We start from the raw sequence: 17,028 nt of genomic DNA, 5'->3' as shown, positions 1-17,028 counted from the left end.
CATTTGGCAAAACAGGATAATATTCCCGGGATAATATTTTTTCATCTAATAAAATTAGTGCTGTATTTTTCTGGAATAGGGAGTAGAGCGTTTTATTTAAAGGAAAGTGACCTGATATATATTTGGAAAATCAAATTCTTTACTACTTATGTATAACATAAAATGTTGTCCCTTTCATGCAAAAAGATCATGTAAATGTTCCCGGAAAAAGTTCCTTGTAAATGCGACAATTTTTTTTATGGAATTACTGACATTTAGGCTAATACAGCGTCAATCAGGTTACCCATCGCTGTAAAAGGCGTCCCATGACTACGGAAATTGCACCCACCCCCTCCTGACTTGAAATTACTTCCCCCACCCCTCTCGACTGGCCTAAAATTCTTGCTCCTCAGGGCTCATAATTAAGCTCTTGATTGATTGATCGGCTTGATTTATTGATTGATTGATTGATATATATTGATTCATTGCGGGGCCTTATTTATTGGCTGCTTGGTTGACATTTATTAATTGATAAGCGGATTGATATGTTGATTGATTGATTGATTGATTGATTGATTGATGGATATTGATTTATTGATATAAATGATTGATTGATTTTATTCCAATATTTTCAGTTGTTGATTGATTGACATTTGCTATTAGCCTATGTTTGATTGATTGAATTATTGATAATGTGATTGATATGATGATATATTGATAAGCGTTTATTGATTGATGGAATGATTGATTGATTGATTGATTGGTTGATTGATTGGCCCCGGGGTAGGCCTATGTTGACCGATATGTTCATGTGACGTGTCAATATAGATTTATTTACAAGCTATAGCTCTTTTCATTCACTGTGAGCAAACATTAAAATAGGCCTAACGAAACAAAAGGCTTGCTAAATGAAAATGAAAGCAACAATTTCATTTTTAACTTCATTATTTTTCCAATCTACTCAGGAACCGTCACCGTGACGTGTACCGATTGGTGATTGCTGCCTGTGAGGGCGCTATTTTCACAGGAAAGAGGAACTAATATCTTTGGTAGCTCTGTAAATTACCTGTTTATTACATGAAAATAGTGACTTTCTCACATCTTATGAAGTAATCAGACCTAGCGAAGGATCGTATTTATGTATGATTCTTCCAACTGATTGACTCTGATATTCGTGACATCGTGTGGTAAGTTGAAAATTGCTGCTAAATCGAAAAGCATATTCAGTCAAATTCTATGTGTTTGTATGGATCTGATATATTGAGTGTACATTGAACTGTGTGTATGAAAGCACAAACCTGCAATGCAAACAATGCATGACACGGACATGACCCCGTCTAGGGCTAGTCGTTTGGCGACTCGTTTATACGCCTACGTTCTGTTTGCGTTATTTGGGAAATCCCAGAGTTGTAGTATTTTAGCAAGGCCAGCGTATGTCATACTGTTGTGAAATAGTGCTTACTCAGTTACTGCTGATGATAATGTTACAAACATTTGTGTTGTGTTTTACTTAGTTTGTTAGGCTTAGACTTGATTTTTAATGATCATCATTTGATGTTGTAGATTGATTGCCAAGTCTATCCAACAAGAATTCTGCATGTGATCAGGGATCTACTATCTTTTGTGTTACTACAGTGTGATCAAGCATCAAGTTTCCATGTGGAAAGTAAGACAGTTATATTTTTAACGCGTTTGCTATAAGGTCATTTTCACGGTAAAGGGTGTAACTTTGGATTTTTAACATTTTAATCTGTAGTGTTCTAATAAAGCCACAGAATTCCATAATTTTTGGCCACATAAGTCATCTAGTTAGCAGCTACCTTGGGTAGCATAATCAGCTTTGGGAGTTACTGCGTTCAGTTTTAGCAGGCTTAAATGTACTTAATATTGCCATTTTGAAAAACTATAAAATACAGTAACATTTTTGTAAAACCCTGTGTTTTCTTCAGTTAGTTCATGGATAATTTTTCTTATCCTGAAAGTACAGTCATATGTTCAGTAAACACTGCCACATTAGATTTAATTGTGAACAGCCCTGTATTTTTGAGAACCGGACTTCGATATTTGTCGTTTCGAGGCTTCATTTTCCGTTAACAATTGTTAACAAACTTTGTGGGTGTAGCTTTGGTTCATAATTCTTGGTTATTTCTTCACTTCTTCTTGATTTATAACAGTTGTTATCTTAACTTGAAATGGGTAACAAAAATTAGCCGATTTGCAAGCTTTTAAAATTTTTATAAAATCTTGACTTCAAATAGCCGTTTTTCCGTTAACTTTTTGAAGCCTCCGAAACAAACTGTTCAGCAAGCTTGTGCAAATATAAATAAAAGAGCTCATCCAATCTATTTATCAAAATGTAGCAAAGTAGATCCTCAAGTCACATGTTTTTAAATCGTGGAAATATATATCACCGTTTGAAAATGGGACCCAATACAAACTTTCCGTTAACAATTGAAGCCTCCGAAACAAATGAAGCTTCCGAAACAACAGTAAACTTAATTATCATCTATGCATATATCTAAATTGGTGTGTTTCATACTGATATCTGCATTGTAATTATTACTTGATATGTGCAGAATGTCATAAATTTTTAAAAAAATTGACATTATGGTTAATGTTTGAAAAATATACTGATACCTTAAAAAGCCTGTTTCGGAGGCTTCACATGCAAAAAACACCACACTTAACAAATGGGTGAAAAAAATAATGTGTGATAAATCTACAATATCTGCCGCATAGAATCATTGATTCAATACACACAAGAAAATAACAGCTTAGATGATCCCAACACTGTTGTTTTCAAAAAACTACTTCTGCAATGTTTAACAATTGTTAACATGAAGCCTCGAAACAAAAAAAAATGACTTGCTGTGATAATTTAATTTTTGTCACAACTGAAATTCAATACTTAGAAGCAAAGCATGAAAATTGGTAATTGTGATATTTTTTACCTATTTTTTTATGTCAACTTGTAGTAGTTAGCTAAATATTTTACTTTTATGATCACCTGTGTTGTTAACTGAAGCCTCCGAAACACAAATCGCTTGAATTGCCAATTCTAAAAAATAACTCCAATTTCTGTGAAACTTGGCTGGGAGGTTCCTTTCATCAAGTAGTATTTGTACATGAAGTTAGACATTCAAATTATTTTAGGAACCCAATTAAAACTTAAAAAATATGTTTAAGGTTTGGAAATTTCCATTGTAAATGACACTTGATGTTAAAATTTTCAAAACTGCAATTACAAACATAGCAAAACATGGTGTAAAATTTAACTTATATCTGTTGACTTACTTTGGAATGGAATTTCACATGTATTCCAGCTTTCATGTCAAAATTTTCTGAGGTTATGTAAAATACATTTTTTCTTAGATTTTAACCAAAATGTTATGCAAATGTTAATTTTTTATTAGAAATCAAAAGGTTTAAGCCTTGAAACATTATTTTACTTGAATTTAAGTTGCTTCTATGCATGATTTCAGTAAACAGAAACATATTTAAGTGGTTCGAAATTTTGACCCTAAAAATCAAAAGTTACACCCTTTACCGTGAAAATGACCATAAATGAGACTTCTGAATGCCTGGCAGTATGCGCGCGCATCATCACAATTTTCATTGTATTTTGTCTGGGCCTGGTGGTATGCGCGCACATCATATTTTGATCAGGGCTCGTGTTTTTAAAAACCCGCCACATCTGAATGTGAATGTCTCCAACAAGGAGATTTGTGTGATTTTCTCCCGATTATTAAGGCCAAATTGGTCAAGCTGGGAGATTCCACGTTTGTTGATAGAAAGACAACCTATTGGCACTTCATTCGTGGTGGATAATAATACTAAAAGTTTAAAACATGTAGGCCTAGCTTATTTCTGGCACTATAAGCAGGGTGATTCTTTGTTGGATTATTTTATTTGATCCTATTTGTGACCTCTTCTCAAAATTCATTACTTTCCTTTTCTCACAAGTCTGAAACATCGAGTCGTAGTACCGTCCACGCGAAACTTGGATGTAAGCTTAAATTGCAGTGGCCTACATGTTGACGCAAATTCAAGAAAGTAGAAAACTTGGAAGTATGACTATATCCCGGGAATATATCTGACTCTGTATTTTGCAAACAAGAATAGGGTCCTACTGTATTAAATAAATACGAAAATGTGAGTAGGCCTATGACTGAATTAATTTAGATGCCAAGACACTGAAACTGATTTCGTAAAAGTCACACCGGCGCTCGCACAAAGTTATGAATGAATGCCGTACAATATGGTTTATACTCATCACATGTATATCGCCATGGTGGGGGCACGTGTAGGGCTATTTGCATGCTTGTCATGGGTCGAATCAGGGCTAAAAATCCTGGCGCTTATGGGCGAATGTGGCAACCCAAAATTTACGGTCGACCTGGGAGAAACCGATTTACGATAACTTAGGTGGTCTATCGTGTACGATACGCTATTTTTGGTCGACCTGGGATTTTTTTCTCCCAGCTTGACCCAAAACGCCTATCAAGGGGGTACTCAGGGTTGCCAAAAGATTTCAGCCCGAATCGCGGGTCAAAAAATCGAAAAGTCGCCCAATTTTTCTCTTTACCATTGGTTTCTATGGGGCAGGAAACTATCGGAAGTCGCGGGAGCCAAAGTTGAAAAGTCGCCCAAATTTTTTCTTAACCATTGGTTTCTATGCCATGGGACAGGAAATTGTCAAAAGTCGTGGGGAAAATCTTCACAAGTCGCCCAATTGGGCTACCAAATCGCGGGTTTGGCAACCCTGGGGGTACATGTACACCCCTGTGGTAAATTTATGACCATTTTTGCATTTTCTCAAAAAAATAATAACACATTGGTAACAAAAGTTTTAGTGATTCAAAATTTAAAATTTTAGTGATTCAAGACAAACTGTTCAGTATGTACATGTATGCAGGGTTACATGCACAACTCTGATTTTTTCCTCAAAATGGGCTGAATAACACACAATTTTGCATGCACAGGCAAAATTCTACATGCACAGAGCTAAAGTTACAGGTATTTGTGCATGTAAAACAACTCTAAATCGAACACTGTATGTATGATAGGAAATGAGGTACCGGTAGGCCTACCGTACATGTATCCAGTTTCGTTCATTTTTTAAAAAAGGGAGTTTTTATGACGGTAACTTAATTTTTGCTTTAAAAAATAGTTTGCAGTTATTTAAATAATATTTAACTGACTAAGAATGAGAATAAACGATATGAATTTTAATTTTGCCTATCCTCTCCTATGATAGACGACAGGCAGGTCCAATATTTTTATCATAGTGCCAGCAGCCGCTACTCAAAATATTGGACCTGCCTGTCGTCTATCACACGGTAGAGGATACTAGGCAAAATAAAAATTCCTATCGTTTATTCTCTAAATAACCCGTCCACCGACCTGACTGAAGGCCGTTCCAACCTTGGATTCAAGCTGCCAATGAATGAGCCATCACATGTCAAATTACGACTATTAATATTTTGCTAAAGAATGGCGACTGTTATGCTAATTTGCGGCTGCAATGCATCAGAATTTGCCAGAAATGTAGAGACTTTTAGTGATTTTGCTATACCTTTTTTAAAGGGAATTGTATATAAATTGATCTCAACTGGGATTTTCATCAGACAAGTTGACCATGCATTGTTTGTCCAGAAGTGCCCATCCATAAGATGGGTGGCCTGGTCGCTGGCTAACACCACAGGTCAACATAATATTATTGTCTAGGCTGTGGATTCTAAAACTGCTGCAGACTTCTGAAACTTGTACACTTGTTTAAGCTTCTTTTTTTTTTTTTTTAGATAAAAAGTGTCTTATAAAGTGTTGCTCATTTCATAGTAAGCAAGACCCTTGAATTTATCAATTAGGTCACATGGCCCATTCCATGTCAACTCAGGGATGTGCACAGCACCTCTTCAATTTTTTCTTTTTCTGTGTGGTGGTAGATATTGATGAGAAAGTAAAATCCTGAAAATTTGAGCTTCATACTCCATTTAGAAGTTTTCCCGTGGCATCAATTTGAAATTTAGGGGGTCAGCGTAAAAATGTGTACAACGCTCTAAAGAAGATGTTGGAGGTCCATAAATGTATAAAGGAACCCTTTAAAACTTGAAAAAGTTGATGTATGTATCCTGGGGTACTTTTTTGGTGTAGAATTCAAATCTGCTATCAGAAAACTTGTAACTCCTTTACTTTAAAATGATATAGGGCCCTCAAATTGATAAACCGTCCAACCAGGACCAACTTTGGGGGGGGGGGGGCCAGAACTCCAAAAGTAAAAAAATTTTATTGTCCATTTTTTGCCAGTCAGAGCCCTTTGGTAGGACATTACTCTTATCAATATTGAGCATATTAGAATACGTTTAGCTGGGATATTACCCATGCAAAACCACTTTTTTGATTTTGACCCCCTGAAAACCAATGTCAGACAATTTGCCCCACCATCAACTTCAGATATGTTGAAGATATATTCTTGGACAACATTTCTGAGAGATATTAGCTTTATACATTTATGGACGATCGCTTCAACACATCAGTTAGGTTTGCCTTCTCCCATAGAATTGTACAAAGTCATTATACCATGCAAAATCAAAAATGGAGTATGAAGCTCAAATTTTCAGGATTTTACTTTCTCATCAATATCTACCGCCACACAGAAAAAGAAAAAAATTGAAGAGGTGCTGCGGTGCACATCCCTGGAGTTGACATGGAATGGGCCACATGTAAGATGAAGTTTGGGAAAAATACAATAGATCCATGTTTGTATTAATGAAAAAACTGTTTTTGTTATTTTCAGTTTATTCAATCACTCTCAGGCGCGGCAAGTGAAGAGGTCACGATGGGTGACCAAAAACCCGGTCAGCAAGTGCCCGCCTCCGAAGACCAAGTGTGCAACAGCGCAGGAGGCTATGTGTGGCCTGTAAGTGACATGAACCGCCTGCGAAGGTTCATGGTTCTTGGCACAGAAGGTGGAACTTATTACATACAAAGCAAAGATTTAGGACTTGAAAATATAGACTGTATTCAGAAGCTAATTGACGATGGCCTTGGAGAAGAAGTTGTGAAAGAAATTGTGAAATTCAGCGTCGAAGGCCGAGCTGCCAAACAGAACCCAATAATGCTAGCTCTGGTACAGTGTGCAAGATGTACAGACATGAAGACTAAAAAAGCAGCGTATGATGCGCTAAGCAAAGTGTGTCGCATACCAACCCATCTGTTTCAGTTCATAGAGTACTCTGAAAAGTTCAGTGAAGGAACAGGCTGGGGCAGAGCGCAAAGACGTGCAATAAGCCGATGGTACAACAATAAGAAACCCAATGACCTTGCTTACCAAATAACCAAGTACAGAAAACGTAATGGATGGACTCATCGAGATGTACTCAGACTTGCTCATGTGAAACCAGAAAATGATGGTAAGTTGTATGAAGATGACAGTGTAGTTATTTTATAAACCTTCCTGGGTAGTTAAAATATCCTGAATATTTTATGAGTTATGTCAGACCTTTCTAAATATACCAATGTAAAAATGGTGGCTTTTGCATCCAGATTTTATAAGCCAGCATTATATATTTGTGTATACATATTCTCAGTCATTCAGGTATATAAAATATCAAATTGATAATTAAAATCTAGTCAACTGGACTTACTATTTTTGACTGGCAACGTTTCACATCCTATCCTGGCTGCTTCCTCAAGCCGTCTGATTTCTCGGCAGCACCATTCAAAATAGTAAGACCAGTTGATTAGATTTTAATTATCAATTTGATAAGCCAGCATTACTGAATTATTAGGGTTCAGTCAAGAAGATTCAATTTTCAGAGATATTTATTGGAAAGAAAAAAATCACTACAATAAGGATTGAGTAAGATTTAAGGAAACTTGTACCAACATGGACAAAATATTTGCTTGAATTGAACCACACAACATTTCATTTTGTTTCTCATCACAGCCACATCACTGGTATTGAAATACATTGCCAAAGGGAAGAAAGCATTGTTGGAAGAATTTGGTAAGATAGAAGAACCCAATGATAGACAGAAGTCTGTGATGATGCTACTACGAGCTGTGGAAGATGCCAAAGTGTCGGATGATCAAACAGAAATCATGACACTCATTGAAGAACACAACCTTGTCAGGGAACACATACCAACCAAATTCCTCAAAGAGAAAGATGTAAGTAGCAGCCCTCGAATTAACCCACGGCACCCATAGCATTTTGCCGTGGGTGCCCATCCCCACTGCCGTAATGCCCTCACAAAATATGTCCTTTACCCAAGGCAGTCACTTGCCGTGCCCTCTAATGAAGTTGCCGTCGGTGCCCCAACCCTGCCCCTTCATTATAAAATCATCAATCTATGTTTGTGTGTGTTTTCTTCACTTTTGAGAAATTGCCTTGGTGCCCTTCTCATATTTTCAACAATTGCCATGATGCCCTCTTGAAATATTACAAACTGCCGTGCTGCTTTGCCTTTTCTGTGAAAATCCAAGGCAATTATCAACTTGCCCTAAAAAAGTTGCCATGCCCCTTCAGATCCTTAATTCAAGGGCTGGTAAGTAGTTTGATTCCAAACAAGTAAAGCCAATTTGAATGTATCAATCTATGCTTTTTGATACCTCTGTAGTAGGGAGGGAATCCTGTTTGCAAATGTTTATGATTGTCAAAATGGTTCACACAATTGATTTTTAGGCTGATGAATGCGTTATCACTTGTTGCTCACAAAGTTGGACTCATTAATGCATGCACGCTGCACATCTGATGTTGATGAGTCTAATGTACGAGACCCGCAGGGGAAGTGCATTAGACTCACCAACATTTCAGCGTGCATGCATGATTGAGTTCAATTTTGTGAGCAACAAGTGATAAGACAAAGAATCTGCACTTTTTGCGAACAAATACATATGTACTAAGAATTTCAGCAAATTTGAACAATTACATACATCAATTGACAATGCATCTAGTCTACCTTTGCAAGAGAAATTAATAAATCCTGGAAGATGTGAACGCACTGCACATAGTACATACACATTATGCAATATTCATGCACTCTGCATATTTTTCTAAGGGCATATTCTGATTGGCAATGTGGTTCTAAGAGTGTATGAAAATTATACAATAATTGTGAGTTCAACTTCAAATTGGCTGGTACTAAAATCTTTCTATGAATTATTTAAGTTCCAAAAGAGTTAACCCCATGGGTACTATATTGCCTTTTTATAATGCTTCTGACTGGTTAATTTTAGATATCTTAGCTCTTTAAACCTTATTTAGTCCCCATTTAGCCCTACTGACCATTCTTACCATATCTCTGATTGTCTCAATATATCTGATATCTGTGTAACCATAACATTATTGTGTTTGTATTCCTGGACAGATCTGGCGCAGCCTTTTACAACAGATGCCTATGACAGCAATGATCAGAAACCTTGGCAAAATGTCCTCAATTGAACTCTTAGCTCCACTCTCAGATGAGGCCAACCTGGTGTGTGAACGTCTACAGAGTGACGAGCGTCTCAAGAAAGCTCGCATCCACCCATTCAGTATCCTGCTTGCCTACAAGACATATAAGGCTAAGAAAGGAGACAAGGGGAAACTGACATGGGAGCCAGAGCAAACTGTTCTCAATGCCTTAGATGATGCTTTCTACAAGTCTTTCAAGGTATGTGTGTTGTATGAAAGGCCAGTGGGTGTATTCTGAAGGGGATATCGTGCTCAATTGCTCATGCATGCACTTTCAAAATGAACCATAAACAAGTCTTTGCCAGGGCATCCATAATAACCTAAACACACATTTTGGTTGCATCTACTACCCTAAAACAATCATTATTTTAACATTTTTTGATATTGTTTTTTTCTGATTTTTGACACCTTGTACTTTCTAGCATGGTTATATATAATTGCACATACATTGACAGAAAGTAATAGGAAATGGAAAATTAAGCTTCTAGGATAATAATCCCTTATTTGTAATATGTACAAACTTGTATTATTTTTTCAAATTCCAATTTCAGTTTGTAGAACCAACAGGAAAACGTTTCCTTTTAGCAGTTGATGTGAGTGGGTCCATGAGTTGCAGCGGTGTCAATGGAGCACGCAATGTAACGGCACGGGAGGCTGCTGCTGCCATGACAATGGTCACAATGCGCACAGAGAAGCGCCATCATCTGGTGGCATTTTCAAACAGGCTGGTGGATATACCAATCAATGAGAAGATGAGGATGGATGAAGTTATCAGGATTTGTAGCAATGTAAGATTTGATGATATTTATTGTATATAAAAGTACAAGAAAAGCAAGGGTATCACTCACACACACAATATGCACATGTTCAGTTAAGACCTTTTGTTAATTTGGGACATGGACGTCATACACAGAGGGCATTAGTCTTATTCAGCCTATGTAAGCATAGGCTACTCCATCCGTAGTGGGGCAATTATAGCCTGCGACATCATTGACACAGCGTAACCACATAGTCACCATAATTAACTAATTGTTGTAGCTATACCTTACAAAATGACCAGTATTGAAGTAGGTGGCATTTTACAACTTTTTAGTGAAAAACATGTTAATATTATTCTCTCCATTTTGTGATGGATAGCAAGACCTGATATTGCTTGGAATGCTAGGTGGTCAGCTTGAGTCCTATTATTGCTCACATACATTATAGATAGAATCCTGAATATGGGTATCACAGCCACAACACACTACGCAAATACCCTCCCTACTGAAGATCACACATGTATGTTTCTTCCCACTGTGTCCTTTTTCTGTATGGAGCAAAATTATTTCCATAAGGTTGCACCTGAACCCAGTGATTGGCTCCACATGCCATTAGCAATATAATGGGACCACACATCACAGAACAACTCTACAGGATAGACCCCCTGGAGACATTGTTTTTGGGCCAATCAATTTACAGCAATTTCTAATGCCCTTTGGTACATTTTTCCTTGTGGGGCATTGTTTTGTGGCCATAAAGCCAATTGTCTCAATTAGGTTATTTCTGAACCCATAATTGGCTACACAGGGCATAAGCAATAACATCACATACATTGTACACAAATGCTCCCGAGTAATGTACTCTCATACATGTAGGAGAAGATTAAATATAACATGATGTACACCACACATTGTATCTGAATTTTTTTAGCAAGGTTTGCAGTCCTAGCGAACTATAAACAACACAATGACAATTGACAAGTAGGATTGTAATGTAATAAACCTCTCATTGAATTCACAACAAATATGTTGGTTTTATTTCAGATTCCAATGGGTGCCACAGACTGCGCCCAACCCATGATATACGCACGCCAAAAGAAAATCTCTGTGGATGTTTTCATCATTTACACTGACTGTGAGACGTGGGCAGGGAACATCCAACCAGCCGAAGCACTGAGGAGCTACCGTAAGGAGACGGGTATCGATGCCAAGCTCATCGTGGTTGCCATGACATCCAATGGTTTCACATTAGCAGATCCCAAGGATGCGGGCATGATGGATATAGTCGGCTTTGACGCTGCTGCACCTGATGTAATACGCAACTTCGCTTTAGGATTGCTATGATAAAGTCAAATTTATATCAATTATTATCAGTGCATTTTGTTCCAATATCTTGTATGGAGGATTTTAATTTAAAAGGACATTCACAGATCTGTCAAATGAGCTTTGGAATATTAACTTATATAGTTAAAACTAACCCTAAAATGAATAAGCTATATTATGGTATTATTTTGTTTTTGACAGATCTGTGAAAGTCCCTTTAATTTCAATTTGGGCCAATTTAATATTTTGAATACCAAATGATACCAGTAATTTTGGTAACAATTTGTATATCTATTTAAAATGGAATTTGTATATTATATTTGAGGCCGCTAAGCACCTGATATATATCTGTGATGAATAATGATTTCTAATTATCTTTTTGAGCATTTTTAATAGCAAATTTATTGCTAATTATTTTACTATTTTAAATAGTGTGCAAATATTGCAATGATACAAGAATAGCCGGGAGAATTTTAAATGTATTGCAAGCTTTATAATGATGACATTTCTGTTTGTAGAGTAAAGTAAAAGGTGACAGTTTTCATGTTTGCAAAACAAAATTTCAAGAAAGATTCAACATGACAATATTATGTGTGGTCTCCTTGTCTTGTTGCTCATTTATATTTTACATGTAGAGCAATTCTGTCACATTGGTGTTCACAAAGTAAGCTCTAAATATATTTATTTTAAATTTCGCTTATTAATTTCATTCAAGTGAAAAAAGCATCTGCGTAAAAAATGATGTGCCATAATCACAAGAGGAAACATGGTGGAAAATGCACATAATTAAACATACACTGTACCTCAAGTTTTCTATTTACTTTTACATAAAGTCATAAATCTTTTACAAGTAATAATATAACTGTACATGAGGGAGATGCTAACGGTATATTATCCTGATATTTAAAAAGGATAATTAATTTTATCCATAGATTATAGTCGCTTGGCGTAATTGTACCACACACCCATTCATTATTACATTGTATATCAGCATCACATCAACCATAAAACTTATACATGTAACCTTATACATTGGTGTCATTTCATTCACCTAATTATACCTAACCAAGTACGATAATTGCAGCTTAAAGATTAATATTTATGATTAGTATCATCTGACAAACCTTTGATGTGATGCAGGACCCTGCTTTGTTGGGAGTATATTAAACAGAACTAGAATTTTCAAGTGAATTATATGCATTTTAACATGACTGCTCCTAATCATACGATGGCAAAATATATCATCATTGATATTAAACAACAGGTGGATTGTCCATCTCTCTACAGGTGCTTTTATATTACACCTGCATATATACCTTATGTACAAGTAAACAATACAACTGTATGGCAATGAATGTGGTACCAGTGGGAAACCTTACATAATCACTGGGAAACCTTATAGGATTGCTGGCCCATGCACAAATGCCAGGGTCTGATATCATTGCTTTCAGGATGTTAACATTTTAGGAATAATTTTACCCTGATCTTTTCTTCTCATGACAGGAGCCTATCATTGTATAGAATATATCTGACCTGATAAGCTCCTTAGGTGCTAACGTTGCTTAAGCTTTATAAGTCAAAATTGGGAATTAATAATGTAAAGCGTGTCCGAAGTCAAAATTGTCTAGCAGGAAGGTTCAGATGGTGATGTTATGTTGACATTTGATGGAATTTATTTATAAAGGTGCTTTGAAAAGGGAATGCTTCTGACAGGTGTCACTTGGAAAATTGTAGGAGGTGCTTATTAGTAGAGAGGCACTTATTAGGTCGAATGTAGCACTTGTTATAGCTTATGATAGAATGGGTCCAAGGTTTGAATACCAGAGCTGATAACAGGAATCCGCTTGACATGATGAATCTAATGATTGTGACGTGGTTGAAATGTTGCAATAATCATTGAATAGATTTATCATGGTTTTTAATTTTTATCTAAAATTTAATGGAGTCATTTGTCACACTGGTTTGATTTTATACCCAGTTTGTTGAAGGTCTTTATCAGTAGTTTTGTCTCTGAAACAATGTAATTATATAATAACTGACACTGTACCAAACTGGGCAAGTGGATATGGACTTCTGTTGATAGAATCTGTTAACATTTGATTTAACAAACAAAAATATTGAAATGTAGGCAAAGTTATTTGGTTACCTAGCATGGCTTGTGAAAAGAAAGTTTTCAGGGAAAAACTTTTTGTTCGTTATGACCTAATGTCTACATTATTGTAGACCCAACAACAATACATTGTTGTCTCTCACTTCAGATCAGATTCACACCAAAATAAAATATGTTGTAAATTGAGTCCACCTTGTGCATGATACTAAATGTACCTCTTGGAATTGGTAAATGGGATTTAAGGAATAGACCTTGTGTAAATGTAATTTGTTAAATATTAGCATTTTTTGTATGTCTTTATTTGTAGTAATTTTGTGACAAAACCCATTTAAAAAGGGATCATTCATTATGCCTGACAACTTACTTGTCAAAAAATATAAATGAATATTAAGGGGCATTGTACAAAATGTGCATTTTTTTATAAAGAAAAATAACAGATTTGACAATTGGACAGGAAAATAGAGATTGAAACTAAAGAAACGCTTTAGCATTGTTTTATTTTATAGATTTGTAGATTGATTGTGTAAAAGTGATGTACATTTCCTAGCAGCATATGTCTTTAGGAATTTTAAGGGGTCAATATGCCATATTGAGAATGGATTCAAAGGGATTATATGGGTGGCAGCAATCTATATATTATGTGTTCAGTTAACTTTTTTATTGTGTTATTGAAAACTGTTTTGATCTTTAAAAATTTCATGAAAGAAAAATGTTAAGAACATTACGACTTGGGACATAACATGTGTTCCCATTTTCAATAGTAGCCACACATGTTTGAATGTTCTTTCGATTCAATTTCAATCTCAAAGAATTAGACTCTGGTTTATTGGCCTTTGGCGATACCAGTTCGAGACCCGGTGCAGGCCTTGTTTGTTCTCATGAAAAAATTGAGGTAATTAATATATCAGGATGAATTGCTAGTTTTCATGTCCCTCCAGTGAATATAAAGTCTAATTATACCCAAGACAATATGCAGAAGGTGTCACTATAAATAGATATAAATAGATTCAGTGAAAAGAAAACATGATCACATTTTTAAGTAACCTGGTCAAGTAATCAATTAAAACTTTGTGTCTAAGTTAATTGGAACACATACAACTGTAATAGTGTGTAGTATGATTTTTTTGTTCAATGGGAATGCGGATCTCTTGAATTAAGCGCTACATGTACAAAGACCCAATTGGATTAATATGCAAGTAATGTGATGTAGGTTGAAGTAGTGTGTTGGAGAAAAAAGGTAGATATCCAGTCTTGAATTTTGGGTAATAAATAATAAGTAATAATTTAAAAAATCTTCTTTGGGTTATCAGTTGCATTTGCACTGACATCTTTGTAAATATGCATTTGAACACTGCCACACTGAAAACAAAAAGCAAGGAAAAGAATTCACTGCAATATGAGCTACTTTAGTGATTGCAGTACAGTTAAAAGGAAAGTGTAGATGGGCAAGGGGATTAATTACATATTTTGGTCTGCTTATTATAAAATTAAAAGATTGTGTAAATACACTTTGAATTTGATGGAAAAGATCCATCTTAATTAGTTCTGTAAGTAAGGGCAATGCCAGAAAGGTAATTTTTATGTGCCAATTGCAAATAGTACGACTATGAATACACTTTCTTACCTATATCAAAGAACCAGTTAACCAGTCACCACGGTGACGCACTTCAAAGTTATGCAGTACAAACTTTATAATATGTATTATTATATATTTAATTTACATTTATTTTCACAACTTCTATCATATTAATTTAACCAGATTGTAAATGTGGCTGTGGTTGGAACATTTTGTAACCACAATATGATTACAAATGAACAACATTTGTTTTATTTATAATGTATCATATATCCACCTGAGCCATTTTGCAATATATTTTTTTCTCATCAATGTAAATTTCTGTACAGTTAAATCACCAAGCATCTGGTAATTATATCATTCATGTGTGTGTGTGTTTTATCTTACCCAGATCTATGTATCACAATTTGTGTTGCCAGCCTATTTTGCAAATTGCATGTAAAATTAAAGTTCATTATGAACATGTACATGTTAAGTGCTTCATGTAGATTTTGCCATTTCCAAACGTTACAGATGTCACTACTACCCTACATGGCTCAGTAATCTGAATGAATACAAAGGCATATGAAAGAAATGTCTCTTTACTACAATGTATCAAAAATATTTGAATGTAAAATGTTGAGAGAAAAAATAAAGCTTTGGGGCAATTTTATTTATATTTGGTATTGTGATCATTTCAATTTGTACAGAAATACATTTCTAAAACATACATTTGGCAGACATAATCAGACACTCGCACTCTGCTCATTCTCTTATATCTACTTTTCCGAAGACCAAATTTGAAACATCGTAGGCAAGTCCTTGGGCACATCCTGGGCAAGTCCTTGGCATGAGATCAGAATAGGAGGGGGTGCCTGTGACCTGTGATACTTTGATATGTATTCGCTGTAGATGTGATGATGTAACAGGATTAACTACCATAGCAATAGGTTAAAACAGATTTGGAATATATCGCCCTGCATTACAAGCAGGTTGCACTCATCACCTAGATGTATAGATTGAATACAATACCACTCTTTTCAAAGATATTAATCTTAAAGGTGCGAGTAATCGGGATGGTATGAATATTCTATAGAAATACGATTATCCATGTTCTTTGACATCTATGGTTCAATACAGAAGTACAGCGTGAACATACTAGTGAAGTATGATGTATTCCAAAAGCATTATGGTAGTTAATCCTGTTACATCATAACATCTACAGCGAATACTTGTACTCTGAATAAAAGTATAGGCTACTTTATGAGAACATAATGCAAGACAGTGCATATATATAGGTCCTTGGGAAAACTGGTATGCCAAATCCTCGGACGTATAGCATAAAAAAACATGCACACCCAGGGGACAAAAAATTATCCCGGTTGTATTATTTTGACCCGGTATTATCGGTGGGATATATATTTGCATGTATAGCGTTTTTTTAAAGAGAGATTGTCCATGTAAAGTGAGTTTCCCAAAAAAGGACTTTATTGGGAAAATGTGCATGCAAATGTATATTTTGGCCTATGATTGGGTGAATTTTAGATTTGTGCTGTTTGCCTTCCCAATTTTCTTTCATCTTTTGCCAGAGGTGTACTTTTCTGTCAATTCCAGGGGGAACTCACCTGCTACACTACTGCACACACAACAGTCTCGAGGTCAAGTTCTGTGCGCAATGGTAGTGGGTACTGGAAGTTTTCATGGAAAATTTGTAGACTAATCTGCAGTTGTCAAGTGGATGATAGATTCCTGTAGGGTCCATAAGTTATAAGTTCCCCCTAAATGCTTTTTAGAATAAATAGAAAAATATTTGAAGGAATGCAAACATGTAAGAAGGTATGGGTAG

General features: G+C 35.7%; 1 protein-coding gene across 2 annotated transcripts; it reads left to right on the top strand.

The window, feature by feature from the left end:
* Window positions 1-982: 982 nt before the first annotated feature.
* Window positions 983-15,859, top strand: LOC140138135 (RNA-binding protein RO60-like). Of its 2 annotated transcripts, XM_072160059.1 has the most exons (7): window positions 983-1,166; window positions 1,543-1,645; window positions 6,776-7,391; window positions 7,928-8,151; window positions 9,351-9,635; window positions 9,988-10,224; window positions 11,239-15,859. In XM_072160059.1, the coding sequence occupies exons 2-7, from the start codon at window positions 1,637-1,639 to the stop codon at window positions 11,536-11,538; spliced, it is 1,671 nt and encodes a 556-aa protein (XP_072016160.1). In that variant the 5' UTR covers window positions 983-1,166; window positions 1,543-1,636; the 3' UTR covers window positions 11,539-15,859. The 2 variants fall into 2 exon arrangements, with proteins under 2 accessions (XP_072016160.1, XP_072016161.1); XM_072160060.1 differs by lacking the exon at window positions 1,543-1,645.
* Window positions 15,860-17,028: the final 1,169 nt, after the last annotated feature.

This window comes from Amphiura filiformis, chromosome 17 (assembly GCF_039555335.1).
Source record: "Amphiura filiformis chromosome 17, Afil_fr2py, whole genome shotgun sequence".
Classification (NCBI taxonomy): Eukaryota; Metazoa; Echinodermata; class Ophiuroidea; order Amphilepidida; family Amphiuridae; genus Amphiura; species Amphiura filiformis.
Note: the sequence above shows the minus strand (reverse complement) of the source record. Positions and strands in the feature narration are given on the sequence as shown.